The sequence below is a fragment of the Nicrophorus vespilloides genome, unplaced genomic scaffold (assembly GCF_001412225.1).
Source record: "Nicrophorus vespilloides isolate i.1.1-1 unplaced genomic scaffold, Nicve_v1.0, whole genome shotgun sequence".
Lineage (NCBI taxonomy): Eukaryota > Metazoa > Arthropoda > Insecta > Coleoptera > Silphidae > Nicrophorus > Nicrophorus vespilloides.
The window spans coordinates 730,920-744,025 of record NW_017100101.1 but is presented as its reverse complement, the minus strand read 5'-3'; the positions used below and the strand labels follow the sequence as shown (position 1 = coordinate 744,025).

At 36.1% G+C, this 13,106-nt stretch overlaps 7 protein-coding genes across 8 annotated transcripts; 2 read left to right on the top strand and 5 right to left on the bottom strand.

Annotated features, from left to right (window-relative positions):
* The first annotated feature begins 938 nt into the window (after positions 1-938).
* Positions 939-2,383, top strand: LOC108568011 (phosphoserine phosphatase). The gene is made up of 5 exons (XM_017928852.1): positions 939-1,320; positions 1,385-1,519; positions 1,580-1,725; positions 1,778-1,939; positions 2,225-2,383. The coding sequence occupies exons 1-5, from the start codon at positions 1,184-1,186 to the stop codon at positions 2,317-2,319; spliced, it is 675 nt and encodes a 224-aa protein (XP_017784341.1). The 5' UTR covers positions 939-1,183; the 3' UTR covers positions 2,320-2,383.
* Positions 2,384-2,621: 238 nt separating this feature from the next.
* Positions 2,622-3,627, top strand: LOC108568099 (protein-L-isoaspartate(D-aspartate) O-methyltransferase). Its single transcript, XM_017929018.1, has 3 exons — positions 2,622-2,780; positions 2,840-3,306; positions 3,363-3,627. The coding sequence occupies exons 1-3, from the start codon at positions 2,687-2,689 to the stop codon at positions 3,522-3,524; spliced, it is 723 nt and encodes a 240-aa protein (XP_017784507.1). The 5' UTR covers positions 2,622-2,686; the 3' UTR covers positions 3,525-3,627.
* Positions 3,628-4,098: 471 nt separating this feature from the next.
* LOC108568098 (protein lethal(2)essential for life-like) lies at positions 4,099-4,864 on the bottom strand. The gene has a single exon (XM_017929017.1). It carries the CDS (start codon positions 4,765-4,767, stop codon positions 4,228-4,230), a length of 540 nt encoding a protein of 179 aa, XP_017784506.1. The 5' UTR covers positions 4,768-4,864; the 3' UTR covers positions 4,099-4,227.
* Positions 4,865-5,301: 437 nt separating this feature from the next.
* Positions 5,302-6,307, bottom strand: LOC108568008 (protein lethal(2)essential for life-like). The gene has a single exon (XM_017928850.1). The coding sequence runs from the start codon at positions 5,979-5,981 to the stop codon at positions 5,439-5,441; it is 543 nt and encodes a 180-aa protein (XP_017784339.1). The 5' UTR covers positions 5,982-6,307; the 3' UTR covers positions 5,302-5,438.
* A 514-nt stretch (positions 6,308-6,821) lies between these two features.
* LOC108568013 (protein lethal(2)essential for life-like) lies at positions 6,822-7,569 on the bottom strand. Its single transcript, XM_017928854.1, has one exon. It carries the CDS (start codon positions 7,429-7,431, stop codon positions 6,904-6,906), a length of 528 nt encoding a protein of 175 aa, XP_017784343.1. The 5' UTR covers positions 7,432-7,569; the 3' UTR covers positions 6,822-6,903.
* Positions 7,570-7,875: 306 nt separating this feature from the next.
* LOC108568104 (protein lethal(2)essential for life-like) lies at positions 7,876-8,880 on the bottom strand. Its single transcript, XM_017929030.1, has one exon. The coding sequence runs from the start codon at positions 8,595-8,597 to the stop codon at positions 8,055-8,057; it is 543 nt and encodes a 180-aa protein (XP_017784519.1). The 5' UTR covers positions 8,598-8,880; the 3' UTR covers positions 7,876-8,054.
* A 60-nt stretch (positions 8,881-8,940) lies between these two features.
* LOC108568102 (inhibitor of growth protein 1) lies at positions 8,941-11,131 on the bottom strand. 2 transcript variants are annotated; one of them, XM_017929028.1, is made up of 5 exons: positions 10,821-11,131; positions 10,537-10,746; positions 10,089-10,340; positions 9,697-10,028; positions 8,941-9,497 (listed from the first exon to the last, which is right to left on the bottom strand). In XM_017929028.1, exons 1-4 carry the CDS (start codon positions 10,954-10,956, stop codon positions 9,700-9,702), a joined length of 927 nt encoding a protein of 308 aa, XP_017784517.1. In that variant the 5' UTR covers positions 10,957-11,131; the 3' UTR covers positions 8,941-9,497; positions 9,697-9,699. The 2 variants fall into 2 exon arrangements, with proteins under 2 accessions (XP_017784517.1, XP_017784516.1); XM_017929027.1 differs by having other exon boundaries at positions 9,697-10,031; positions 10,821-11,130.
* Between the last annotated feature and the right edge of the window lie 1,975 nt (positions 11,132-13,106).

The window sequence follows — 13,106 nt, the reverse complement described above, 5'->3', positions numbered from 1 at the left end:
TGAAAATGAATATATTCCATAGTAAAAAGTAATTTTCACATCATTCAGTTTATTTAGAACCTTTTCCATTCTACAATTCATCTGTTACAGGTAAAACTAGAGTTTGCTTTGAATAGAGTTTTCTTCGTAAATACCCTGTAGTTGCGGTTCCTCTACAATTTCACCAGCAGGTTTCTCCTATGCTTCAATTTTCATGAAAGAACTTGATTCGTAAGTTCTCAAGAAACTCGTTTTCATAAATTTTATAAATATTATTTTTTAAATAACAGGAAAAGTAACAATCATCAGTAAAATATCATCGTTTATCAAATCTGTTAATTACATTTTGATAAATTTTGTCAAACGCTTGTTTTCGAAGACGTGCTTTCTTTTTAAATTTATTATTAATTTGGATTTATTTATTTTATCTTTATTGGCACTGATAATATTATTGTCTGTGCTAATGTTTTTATCCGTTTTAGTTAGGTATGTTTAAGGATCAGGTCTTTAATTCGGCATAGACATTCACCACACAGTGCGAACTAAGCAGAGCTAAGTTACATACTTCCACTCTCGGTAGAGGGGAAGAAACAGAAGAAGTAATTTGGATTAGAATATATAATCTATGTATCTATATGTACATATTTTTTTATAGTTTATTTCCAAAATAAGTCAAAGTTTGTAAGGAATCTTGGGTATCTAAAATTGGGACATTTAAAGTTTGTCATATTTTGTCAATTTTATTTTAGATAAGTGCGTTTCGTAATTTTTTATTGAATGAAATAGAATATCTCAAAGTGAAATGCATAATTCGATTATTTACAAAAGTGCTTATCGCGCGTAAAGATAAAGTAGCTATTATTCAGAGAAAGTGCTTAAGCTGTATTTGGGGTCGAGTTATTGGCTGAACGTAAGCAGTCCGAATAAACACGAGTAGTAAGTGCATTCAGTCAGACAAAGGTCCGCATCAGTCCGACCTCCGTTCCTCCATCCGTTTAGTGCAGTCAAATGGTGCTCGTAGGAATCCTCTGACCTTGTGTTGAATTTAATGGGACGATAAATATAAAAAGAAGAGTATCCATACACAAACTCGCGCATCGAGCGGACAGGGAATTATCTCCGAAGAAACAAGTATAAATTGGATCGGGATCCGACGATCCGGTCTTTCAACATCTAGTCACTAAACACAAAACAATCGCTCGCAATGGTCCTCTCCGAGATAGTCAAACTAATGAAAGTCGCCGATTGCGTCTGCTTCGATGTGGACTCAACAGTAATCAAGGAGGAATCCATCGACGAGTTGGCAAAAGCTTGCGGCAAAGAGAGCGAAATTGCCGAACTGTGAGTTCAAAAGTTAAATTTAAAGCTCGCTCAATTTAATTAATTTCTTCGATTTTCACCGTAGCACCAAGCAGGCGATGGGCGGAAAAATGCCCTTCGAGGAGGCGATCAGCCGACGTTTGCACATCATGAAACCCAGCTTAGAAATATTGAATGACTTCATCGAAAATAATCCTCCAAATTTAACGCCCGGAATTAAGTTAGTATTGAAGCAGTTATTGTGCTCAAACTTTATCTAAACTAATTTGTCGTGTTTCAGGGAAGTCGTCGATTATTTCCACGCAAATAATATTCCAGTTTATCTTATTTCTGGGGGATTCAAGTCGATAATAGGGCCGGTCGCTGCGAAACTTAACATTCCTTACACGAACATTTACGCCAATCGCCTGAAGTTCTACCACAATGGTAATTACACCGGATGACCTAGTTGGCATTGATTATTAACGCTTTATTTTAGGAGAATTTGCTGGATACGAGGAATCCTCGCCGACCGCCAAAACTGGCGGGAAGGGTTTCATTATCCATGACTTGAAACTGACGAAGAATTACAAGCACGTCGTACTTGTCGGTGATGGAGCTACTGATTTAGAAGCCTGTCCACCAGCTGACGTCTTTGTTGGTAATTAATGAATATGTTTACATTTTATATGACAAACTAATTACTGCAACAAGATTTAATGAAAGTTTTGTTCATTTAAATCAGTTATTAATTGTATTAAAAATGATAATTAGATATCAGAAAATGCAGTTGTCAAATAATAAATTTTGAATTTAAATATATATAACTGCAATTATGACATGCATCTTGAGGTCTGTCACTTATATTGAAACTGCAATTTCATTATAAATTGACAAACTTAAAAAAAAATATTTACAATTATGATTTATAAATATGATTTTTCAGGATTCGGAGGTAACGTTATTAGAGAGAATGTTCGCAACAAGTGCAACTGGTATTGCACGAGTTTCGTGGATCTCGCGGAAGCTCTTACTAAATAGAATTTTATCTCTACCATGTATTTTAACAATAAAAAACGTTAAAGATTATTTTATCTAAAAGAAATATACGTGTTTGTCATTATCGTTTTTGGTCAATCAGTTTTATTTCATTCTTGCATCTAAGATTTATTTACACCTTCTAGTTTATTTCTATTTAACCTAAAATTGAGGAACAAACATTGATAAATTGGAAATCTAATTAAAAATTAATTTATGTTAATAGATTTATTGGTGGAAAGTAAATAATTTGAATCGTCTAAAATACGAATTTCTCCCGCGCTAATACTACTTTTGACAGATCATCTGGGAAACTGTCAATGTCAAAGTCGATGACAGTTATTATGTTATGGATGTTGGTTTGAAATAAATGGAATTATTGTTTTGGTTGCTGACATTCACTGTGACAATGGCTTGGCGTTCGCATGGAAAGACGAACATCGAGCTGGTGAGAAACCTGAGATGTATGATTACTTTTTATAGCGGAATTTCTTCTGTCAAATTAATAATAAATCTTCTTCAGCCAATGGTATTATTAAGAGTGATACAGTTGAGCAAGCAATGATGCAAGTTGACAGAGGTCACTACTCTGTGAGGAATCCTTATATAGATGCTCCACAAGGTATAGGGTATGGGGTGACGATAAGTGCACCCCATATGCATGCACATGCTTTGGAGCTGTTAAAAGAAAAGCTGGTTCCTGGTGAAAAGGCTTTGGATGTGGGCTCTGGGTCTGGTTATTTGACTGCTTGCATGGCCTACATGCTTGGTGAAAATGGGACTGCAGTTGGTATAGATCACATCCCTGAGCTGATTCAGATGGCCACTGAGAACATTCAGAAGGGAAATCAAGAACTCTTGCAGTCTGGTAGGGTGCAGCTGAAGTTGGGTGATGGTAGACTCGGTTTCTCTGATTTGGGTCCTTACAATGCTATACATGTGGGGGCAGCTGCTCCAACACTACCACAGCCATTGATTGACCAATTAAAGGTAAAAATCATTAAATTTAAAGTGATTGCTTAATTTAAATCATTGATTGATTTTAGGTAGGTGGCAGGTTGATTGTACCAGTAGGTCCAGCTGGTGGAGATCAGCAGCTGGAGCAAATTGACAAGATGCCTGATGGCACCATATCCAGAAAAGCTCTGATGGGCGTGATTTACGTTCCGCTCACGGACAAATCCAGCCAATGGCCGCGCAGCTATTGACGCTATTTAATCTTTATGAAAGTGATGTGCACGCTGGTAATAATCTTCTTTATTTTAATAATTTTAAAGAAATTATACTGAACGTCCCTTGCTAGGCTTTCTATTATATACACACACACAATTTATCTGAGATGACTGGTATATTTAAGTCTGTATATATTATATATAACTAAATTATTCTACAATTATAAATATGAAAAGAGCGTATGCACATATATTTTTTTAAGTTTTTGTTTGAATTATATTGTAGGTTACGTTTTTCCTTTTTCTGTACATATTTAGGTAAATATATATATCCATTAAAAAAATACAATATTATCTCAATTATTTGCAACTGACCTAGTCATTAAGATTTGATTCAATTATATTTTTAGTTGAGCACGTATTTGCGTCGCAAATCAGATTTAAAAATAGTTTGATTGCGGGTGGAGTTGTTTGCCAACAGTTTTTTAAGGTGAGTAAAAGGCAAAGAATTTGCGGTGTATCTAATCCTGTTGTTTAAATTAGAAAAATAAAACAATTAGTAATTAATGACTATACGAAAATTAGATTAAAAATTCAATTTTATTTATTGAACATGAATAGTTTGAGTGTTTGTTATTAATAAAATGAACAGTAACTACTATTTTAATACTAGTTGCTTAAAGCTAAGATCTAGGAAAGACGATACAAAAGTACGAAAGTGGATGCGGTGGATACTGTATCAGTTCTTCTGTTCCTCGAGTTTCACTGTAGGCTTTCCGGTCTGAGTGATGGGAATCACTTTATGCTCGATGGAAGTCGTTTCTTGACGCGGAGCGCTTATGGATAACACTCCATCGGAAGAAAGTTGCGAAACGACACCCTCGATGTTGCAGCCTTGTGGAACGATGTACTTCCTCACGAAATGCCTTGAGATGAATCCGTGTTCGTCCTGCTGCTCCTCATGCTTTCCCTCGATCGTAATCTCGTTGTTTCCGGTCACTTTCACCGTGATCTCTTCCGGCTTGAACTGCTTTACGTCTAGATTCACCTGGAACATATCCTTCTCCAAACTGATGGTCGATCCATTATCGATGTTGGCAGCAGTCGTCCTCCACGGTCTGAAGTATCCGGGAAAACGCATCATCGTCCTGAACTCTTCGGGGATGGCCGTCTGATATAGGTCGTCTATTTGCAATGGTACTCCAAAGTGTTGATCCAGGATGCGTGATGAACGTGAGCAGTTGATACGATCACCGAAGAAAAATGGTAACAAAGACATATTTTCGCTTACTACGAATTACGTTTGCTATTTTTTTTCTAGTTGTTCGCAGTGCCAAGATTAGCGCTCGAATGGTTGCGAATGGCAATTGTAACGAGGCTTTTATACTGTTTCAGAATTGTTCGAGAATTATCTGGAATCCTTCTTGAATTCTAGAAAAAAATTGTATATTCTAGAAAATTCTGGAAATGTTGCGCGATTCTGTACACTCAAACAGAGTCGCGAATTTCCAGAATTTTCTAGAATATACAAATATTTTTGTAAACTACACTTAAACAAAAATCTTTAATATATCCAGAATTTTCTATTCAGTATATAATTTTTTTTTTTTAGATTGCGATAAATTATCAAAAAATAACAAAATGCCCGGTGCGTCAAATCTAGTTCAGGGGCATTTTGTAAAAGACATAATTAAAATTATAGTTTAAAGAAAATGAAATAAAAACATATTTATACTTCATATTATAACAATAAGAGATCAAATAGATTTCTTAAAATAAGCATTTGATGATATTTATTAATGAAACAAAAATATTTTGAATAGTAATATTCATTTATTATGATTAAGTTGGTTACATTTTAGTGTAGAAATTATTCTTTTACTAATTACATAGTACTAAGTTCTAGTAAAAGCGATACAAAAGTATGAAAGTGGATGCGTGTGAAATGATTCAGTTCTTCTGGTCGTCTGGTTTGATGGCCGGTTTTCCGGTCTGAGTGATGGGAATCTCTTTGTGATCGGTGGTGGGTGTATCCTCTCTGGGAGCGCTGATGGATAACACTCCATCCGAAGAGAGATGCGAAACGACGCCTTCAATGTTGCAGCCCTGCGGAACGACATACTTCCTCACGAAATGCCTGGAAATGAATCCGTGTTCATCCTGCTGCTCCTCGTGCTTCCCCTCGACAGTGATCTCATTCTTCCCGGTGACTTTGACGGTGATCTCCTCCGGCTTGAACTGCTGCACGTCGAGATTCACCTGGTATTTGTCCTTCTCCCAGCTAACGGTGGATCCGGAATCATCTCCGGCCGCAGCGGATTTCCACGGTCTGTAGTATCCAGGATGTAGCATCATCGTTCTGAACTCCTCGGGGATGGTCATCGGGCTGAAGAGGTCCTCTAGTTGCAGCGGAACACCGAAATGCTGGTTCAAAATACGTGAGGGACGCATCGAGTTGTAGCGATCGCCGAAGAAAATTGGCAGAAGAGACATTTTTTATTGATGCTACGAAGTTTTTTGATGCAGTTTACGTTGCAAAGCTTGGAGATCGAATGAATGGCGAGCGTCGCTTGCAGCGCGGTTTTTATACCAGAGCCGCGTTGCCGTACGAGAATCATCTAGATTCCTTCTAGAATTACAGCCTCGTAGCAATTCTACTGCAAAATGGGATTATTGTTCATGATAGTAGATGTTCGGCATTATCCGGACATTTTCATATTATTTCCATAAGATTCTATGTATTTACCTGCGCATTTTCGAATTGGATATCATCAATCGATAAATCTGCCAGCGTCAAAAGGACATCCGGGCTGATTGGTTTGTTCTTCATTTTATTTTATTTATATTGTATTCAAAATCGATAGCCAGCGGAGTGCATAACAAAATGAACTGTTGCTGGTAGCAACCGGTAACATAGCAACAAACATCGATCATTAAGTGCACGGACCGTGACCACCTCCACATCCCGGTATTTACGATTAAAAAATTTACAGATGATGCAAATCCTCGCATCCTGATTATATAGTATCAATAAACTTTTAAATTAAGTATGATTTTTAATATAATTTGGTTTCAATACAGCTGCAAAGATTATGATTGTAAATTATTAGTTTTGAGCGGCTGAATTAAAAAACATATTATTACATATTGTATAGGGTGTAGAGAATTATAAAAAATGTCTGGCGTTTTTTGTTGCAAAATCTTTAATTAGGTCATGAAAATTAAAAAGTTGGAAAGGATTTATGCAATGAATTGAAATAATTGAAGATATAATTAAATAATATATTTATTGTATTACTAAACCATGTAATCTAATTAAACTACTCTAATTCCAATTAAATAATATCTTAGACAATTGAAAGAAACGTTTACAGTTCAACGGCTGTTGAATCAGCGTGAGCGAAGAAAATCTTTTTCATATCTTCTTCTCGAGGATATCAATGGCCGGTTTTCCGGTCTGAGTGATAGTGATCTCTTTGTTGATGCTGTCTGGTGACTTGTCCTTTGGTGCGGTGATGGACAAGACACCATCAGAGGAGAGCTGCGAAATGACTTCTTCGATATTGCATTCCTGCGGAACGATGTACTTCCTCACGAAATGCCTGGAGATGAATCCGTGTTCGTCCTGCAGCTCATCGTGTTTTCCCTCCACAGTAATCTCACTCTTCCCTGTGATTTTGACAGAAATCTCTTCTGGCTTAAATTGTTGCACATCCAGATTCACCTGAAACTTATCTTTGTCCATGTTAATCGAGGATTCGTCGTCGACGTCGGTCGCAGAATGCCGATAATTTCCGGACCGTTGCATCATAGCTCGCCACTCTGCAGGCGAGGTAAACGGCGCGAAATAATCCTCCTCCTCCTGAAGGGAGAATCCGAACTGTTGGTTCAACAGGCGCGCTGAATTGTACGGGTTGGGCAGAATCAACGGTAGGAAGGACATCTTCGGTCTGCAGCTTTCGGAATATTAACAGCTTCGAATGGAAGCGAGCTGCAGCAGCAGCGCGGCTTTTATACGGAAGCCGCGTTGCCGTCACGAATCTTCTAGAATCCTCTTACATCTTTCGCAAAGAAATTGAAACAAACAAGAGTGTAGTAGAAATATTGAAAACAAAATCCTGTAATATATATGGAATGACGCAAATTGTTTCTGGAACATTTATCGATGAAACGCGAATGAAGAAGAGTTTGTTGCGGAAAATCAATAACCTGTGGAATATGTGACAAAACAAACTGTTGCCCGTGACCACTGGTAACATAGCAACCAGCGTAGGAGCAGTTCCGGGAATTCTGTATCGCATTGCCTGGATGCTCCAATAAGTTGGACCAATTTATGAAATTGTAATTGATTGAAATTGTTGGGAACATTAGGAATTATAATAACTTTCACGTAATATATATTTTTATTTACATTCATCAACTTAAGAACAATCAGGTCTCTAATAAATTATTTGTATTACATTTGGCTAGGAGTGTTTCAAAGCGTTACAAAAAAAGGCTGCGGTTTAATTGACAATTAATACATGTACATGGGGGAGATGAAGTGCAGATCAACGCGCAACGTCTTTATTTGTCCTTGATGGCCAACTTTCCGAATTTGAATATGGGTGCCTGATTGTACTCTTCTTCCCGTGGTATGACGATGGACAGCATTCCGTCGGAGGAAAGCTCAGATAGGATGCCTTCGATGTTGTACCCTTGTGGCACGAAGTACTTTCGAACGAAATGCCTGAAGACGAGACCGTGCCTATCCTTCCTCTGTTCGTGCTTCGCTTCGACGGTGATAACGTTGTTACCGGTCGCCTTCACCGTAATCTCATCCGGCATGAACTGTTGCACGTCCAGGTTTACCAGGAACTTATAAACGTCCATGATGACCGTCGATCCTCTGTCGCCGGTTGAGGCAAGCGTCTTCCAAAGCCTAAAGAATCTCCTACGTCCCAGCATCCTCCAGAACTCCTCCGGTGCAGCAATAGGGATAAAACTGTCGGTCACGTCCAGAGTTACCCCGAAGTGTTGGTCTAGGATACGAGATGATCTCGGCCATCCTCTGCATACTACAGGCGGCAAAGACATCTTCGCTTGCCAGAATGCTTGCGCCGCTGACATATTCACTGATCAAATGAATTGAGAACTGCAATTGCAGCGCAGTCTGTATGCTGCGGCCGTGTTGCCGTTTCTTTCCGGAATCTCTACACCCCTATCTCGCAATCGCACTGAAATAAATGTATTAAAACAAAAAGTATGTTCAATCCTTTCAAGTGGAAAAGCTACTCTGAATGTTTTTCTACGTGATGTTTGTTTTTTTTGTTTCTTCTATCCTAATTCTTCAGAGAAAATCAATAACCTGTGGAATGCAGGACAAAAAAAAGCTGTTACCAGTAACAACAGGTAACTAAGCAACCAGTGGCTATTCAAACTGTCACGATGGCTGGATATATATTCAAATTGCTGTGATTTTCGAACAATATTTTTATTATAAATTTTAAAAGGTCCTCATTTGGACAGACCTGGGTATCATTACACGAAAAACAAATAAATTGACTATATCAAAACTCTGTAGTCACAATTACTCATTTTGAAAAAATATATCTTCTAGGAAATGCCAAGTATGGTCGTTCACTTGGACATTAATTAAAATCTTATTAAACAGTTTCACAACTTTAAAAAGGTCGCTATTATTTTAAATTAATATGTTTATGTTGTTCACACAATCAGAAGTAAACGCATTACAGCTACTTCGAATTGATGTAAATATATTTAATATTAATAGGAGCCGCCTCAAGATATTTTGATTGCCCTGAAACGTTACCACGACTTTAGATAACGTCCTCTTCGAAACAGTCCAACCAAGTTTCTTATAGGATGTTGCTGACTTTTAAAGTGATGCGACAATGAATTTTATTGGTCCTGGAAAACGTCCATCCGTCATTTTAAAACTTCAAACACGATAGCAATCAACTGGAAATCCACCAACATCACTTGCGACGACGAATGGTTAAGTTATCTCTACAAATGTCACGAGAGCATCAGGTGAGGTAAAATTAAACGAACAAACAAGTTCATCAAGTACACCATTAGAGGTGAGCAATAAATTTAATATTTTATTTTTAATAAAAAAAGGAAAATACTTATCTGCGTCAAATTAGTTTATACATATTAAAAATCTATTATAATCTGTTTTAATTTTCATTTTGAAATGACATACTTATTATGTTTTTTCCTCCTTCTCTTTGTTATATCTTTCTAACTCCTTGAGGAAAAGCGATTTTGCTTTCATCACATTGGGCCTATCACCCCGACACTTTGGGCAATACCAACGTCCCTTTGGCTTAGTTGTAAGAGTAACACATGAAAAATGGAACCATTCAATTGGACACAGGTCATTATCGCACATGATCATCTCGCCATAGGAAATTTGGTCGCACAAACAGTAGGTAGGCTCGTCAGGATCTATTGTCGTCTCCTCCTCCCTTGGAGGCGTCTCTTCACGTTGCACTTGATTTGACTTTGTCTTCTTTTTACCCTTTTTGCTACCAGCTTCTAAACGAAACAGAAATGACAATACGTTGTTGCAGATGATGTTTAAGAATATCTTACTGTTGTTGGTCTTCTTATTGCTGGTGCTGGTATTCGCGGCGTTCGATGTCGACACCTGGCTTCGGAGTACGTGTTCCGCGACTGCATTATCGCTTTGATTTGAGTCCAAACCGGTGAAGGTGTCGTGCCTTGAACGTCGCGATCTTTTCGTTGTCCTTTCGCTAGAAGGGACGACAGGCGTTGTCGTCGCATTGTTTATGGTCGTTTGTGGTTCTTTGCTTTCACTCACTGAATTATCATCTTTTCCAATATCTGAAAAAAAAGATTTTTTTTATGAACATAAAAAATTCAATTGAATTTACTACAAAAAATGTTCTATTTAGCTTAAAAAATAAATTTCTTTTCATATTATTTAGTTCCTTAATTAGCCTGTTTTCAAACAGTCCAGCATAATGCCATAATCAATTAACAGCACAATGCAATATGTTATTGTAAATAGTAAACTGACCTAAACTTCTGTGATTCTGTTCTAGCATTCTCATTTTGGACTCAATGGTGCCGTGGATGGTCTGCACAAGGCTCATCTTCTCATCTCCAATCTCCTGGGCAGCGATCAGAGCTTGCTGCATCTTGAAGTAGGCCCTAGAAACGCGAGCATTGTTTTCAAGCCCTGTACTATCCAGCAAGTCCTTCTGAAATTGGGCAAATCGAACGTGCGCTGTTCGTAAAAAAAAACAAGAATTTCTGATTAGTAATCGCTGTATGCGTACAATGGATGATCGTAACGCGTACCTATGAAGTTAACGTCCAGTTCTCGCATCCTGGATATCAATCTTTGCAGGTCGTTGGGGAGGTTTTCCACACAATCTAAGTAGTTATCCACGTATGTGGCCGAGAACGCGGCTTCCGTGCTCGTCTGGTTCAACATATTATCTTCAATTATCACTCCCTGTCCCTTATACTTTTCCTCTTTGTACGTTTCCAATTGGACTAGCTACAGTTAAGGACGAAAATGTTCACATATTTTTTTTAACACAAATTTCAAACTTCACACGCCATATTACAAATGGTAAATGATAAAATTGGATATAACTGAATGATTAAAGAAGGCACTGTAGTTGCCAACTTCAGACGATCGTACATAACCATACAAACAATTTTCGAATTCGAAAACATACATTTCTGTATTATTAATAAAAAGTAATTGCAAATATTCAAAATTTAAATGTACAATCATAATTAATATATTTAAAAATCATTTAATTCATAAAGACTAATTATCGAAGGATTTTTCTTAAGACAGATCAACGACTTTCAGTGTATATAGTGTTGCATATAATGCAACTTTTTTATAAATAGCTCGTGAAATGGCACAAGCTAAATTAGTTTGGAGGTGCAGATGAAGATAAATACACCAACATCTAACAATACGAGGAATATACAAATATTGAAATAATTAATTAATTACAGATTAATAATTAATTACATTTAATTGAATTGAAGAACTAAAAGTCAGTTAATTTTTAAAAGATTTAAAGAAATTTAACATGATTTTGGTGATATTTTTGAATGCGTATTATATTTCTATTATTTATGTATAATAATATTTTGTTGGGATTTGTGAGTCGGATTTTATAATGAGATTATCGCAGTTTGCGTTGATCCAAAGACAACAGTAACCAATAGCCGTAGGTCCATTATCTGGGACCGGGATACATAAACAATCTGTTTTCGGCATTGAAACACGTAACGTCGGCCAAGAAGGGGATTTGCGACGACGGACTTACATCGTCGCGTATAATTCGTGGAACTGCAGCACAGAACAAATTTGCTCTAGAATTTCAGTTTTCAATGAATATTCAATAATAGTTCTGACACTAAACAGTGCTTGAGATTAAAATATTATCGGTGTTTCGAATGATCGAAGTTTAATCAAATAGACCTTGAAAAGGAATAAAAGAAAATATCTGAAAAACTATACGAATCCATGGATTGAAATAAATTGAAAAAAAAAAGCACTGTATTTCTTCTTTTTATTTCACGACACACTTGAGTTTACAGTTAAAATATCGCGGGACATTTAAATTAATAAACTTCGTAGTTTTTAAGTCACACAAATAATATTGATGGAATTTAATTGTAATTTTAAATATATTAAAAAAAAACTAATTGTAACTAGTTTTAAATAACTTTAATTAATTAATAATATAATTTATATATATATATATAAATTAGGTTAAAAATGTGCTTATTTTCACTGCGGAACCACTGGGAAATAAAAAGCACTTCTGTGTATTATTATATGTGTATTTATATGATTAAAAAACATTATGTTAAACTGATTGTTGGCACAGTTCTACCTTACTTCTTTGTGTAAGGTAGAACTGAAAAAAAATGTATTTTATATAATTTAAAAAAAAAGTCAACTAATACAACTGTATTTTATTATATCGCTAAAACAAATGCAGTATATATTAAATGAATGATAATAACATTATAATAATACATTACATACCTACCATAATTTATTTTAGAGCATTTATACACAAAAACTGGCATGTACTGGCATAAAATTTATACTTATTGGTCACCACTCAGATGCATTCTGAAGCAAAATCGTTGAAGACTACAGTTTATCAAAGCCAAGCACTCATAGAACGTGACCAAAGTTATGGTTCTTGTCTACACATACTGGATCACATGACAATATTTAATCTTTATGTGGTCTCATGGTCCCACTGACACAAAAATGCTTAAGATAGATTCGTTTATTCTCGTTTTATTGGTCAATATCTTCAAAATATCATTTTTGACTAGAAAATGAATGTGTTGCCATATTAATTTTATTTTCGAGACAAATTTATAGTAATTTATTTCTCTCACAAAATACACTTTTTATTATATAATTATTGAATTTTAAAAAAATATGATGCAAGGATGCATTTTTTGTAGATTATTATTGGAAATTTGTTAGAAGAACGAGAGAATCTTTATAAATTGCATGAGATATTAGTAGAATTTTTTTGTAGTGTCAAAAATATGTGTGGATACGCCGGGCACTCAGAACGGCTATTGTTG

Excerpts from the sequence above, each read along its gene's own strand:
- LOC108568011 (XM_017928852.1), top strand. The coding sequence starts at position 1,184 with ATGGTCCTCTCCGAGATAGTCAAACTAATGAAAGTCGCCGATTGCGTC. Across the intron at positions 1,321-1,384 it reads GAGAGCGAAATTGCCGAACT|CACCAAGCAGGCGATGGGCG; the intron begins GTGAGTTCAAAA and ends TTTTCACCGTAG. Across the intron at positions 1,726-1,777 it reads CCTGAAGTTCTACCACAATG|GAGAATTTGCTGGATACGAG; the intron begins GTAATTACACCG and ends GCTTTATTTTAG.
- LOC108568099 (XM_017929018.1), top strand. The coding sequence starts at position 2,687 with ATGGAATTATTGTTTTGGTTGCTGACATTCACTGTGACAATGGCTTGG. Across the intron at positions 2,781-2,839 it reads GCTGGTGAGAAACCTGAGAT|CCAATGGTATTATTAAGAGT; the intron begins GTATGATTACTT and ends AATCTTCTTCAG. Across the intron at positions 3,307-3,362 it reads CATTGATTGACCAATTAAAG|GTAGGTGGCAGGTTGATTGT; the intron begins GTAAAAATCATT and ends GATTGATTTTAG.
- LOC108568098 (XM_017929017.1), bottom strand. The coding sequence starts at position 4,767 with ATGTCTTTGTTACCATTTTTCTTCGGTGATCGTATCAACTGCTCACGT.
- LOC108568008 (XM_017928850.1), bottom strand. The coding sequence starts at position 5,981 with ATGTCTCTTCTGCCAATTTTCTTCGGCGATCGCTACAACTCGATGCGT.
- LOC108568013 (XM_017928854.1), bottom strand. The coding sequence starts at position 7,431 with ATGTCCTTCCTACCGTTGATTCTGCCCAACCCGTACAATTCAGCGCGC.
- LOC108568104 (XM_017929030.1), bottom strand. The coding sequence starts at position 8,597 with ATGTCAGCGGCGCAAGCATTCTGGCAAGCGAAGATGTCTTTGCCGCCT.
- LOC108568102 (XM_017929027.1), bottom strand. The coding sequence starts at position 10,956 with ATGTTGAACCAGACGAGCACGGAAGCCGCGTTCTCGGCCACATACGTG. Across the intron at positions 10,747-10,820 it reads ACTGGACGTTAACTTCATAG|CGCACGTTCGATTTGCCCAA; the intron begins GTACGCGTTACG and ends TTTTACGAACAG. Across the intron at positions 10,341-10,536 it reads ACAGAATCACAGAAGTTTAG|ATATTGGAAAAGATGATAAT; the intron begins GTCAGTTTACTA and ends CTTTTTTTTCAG.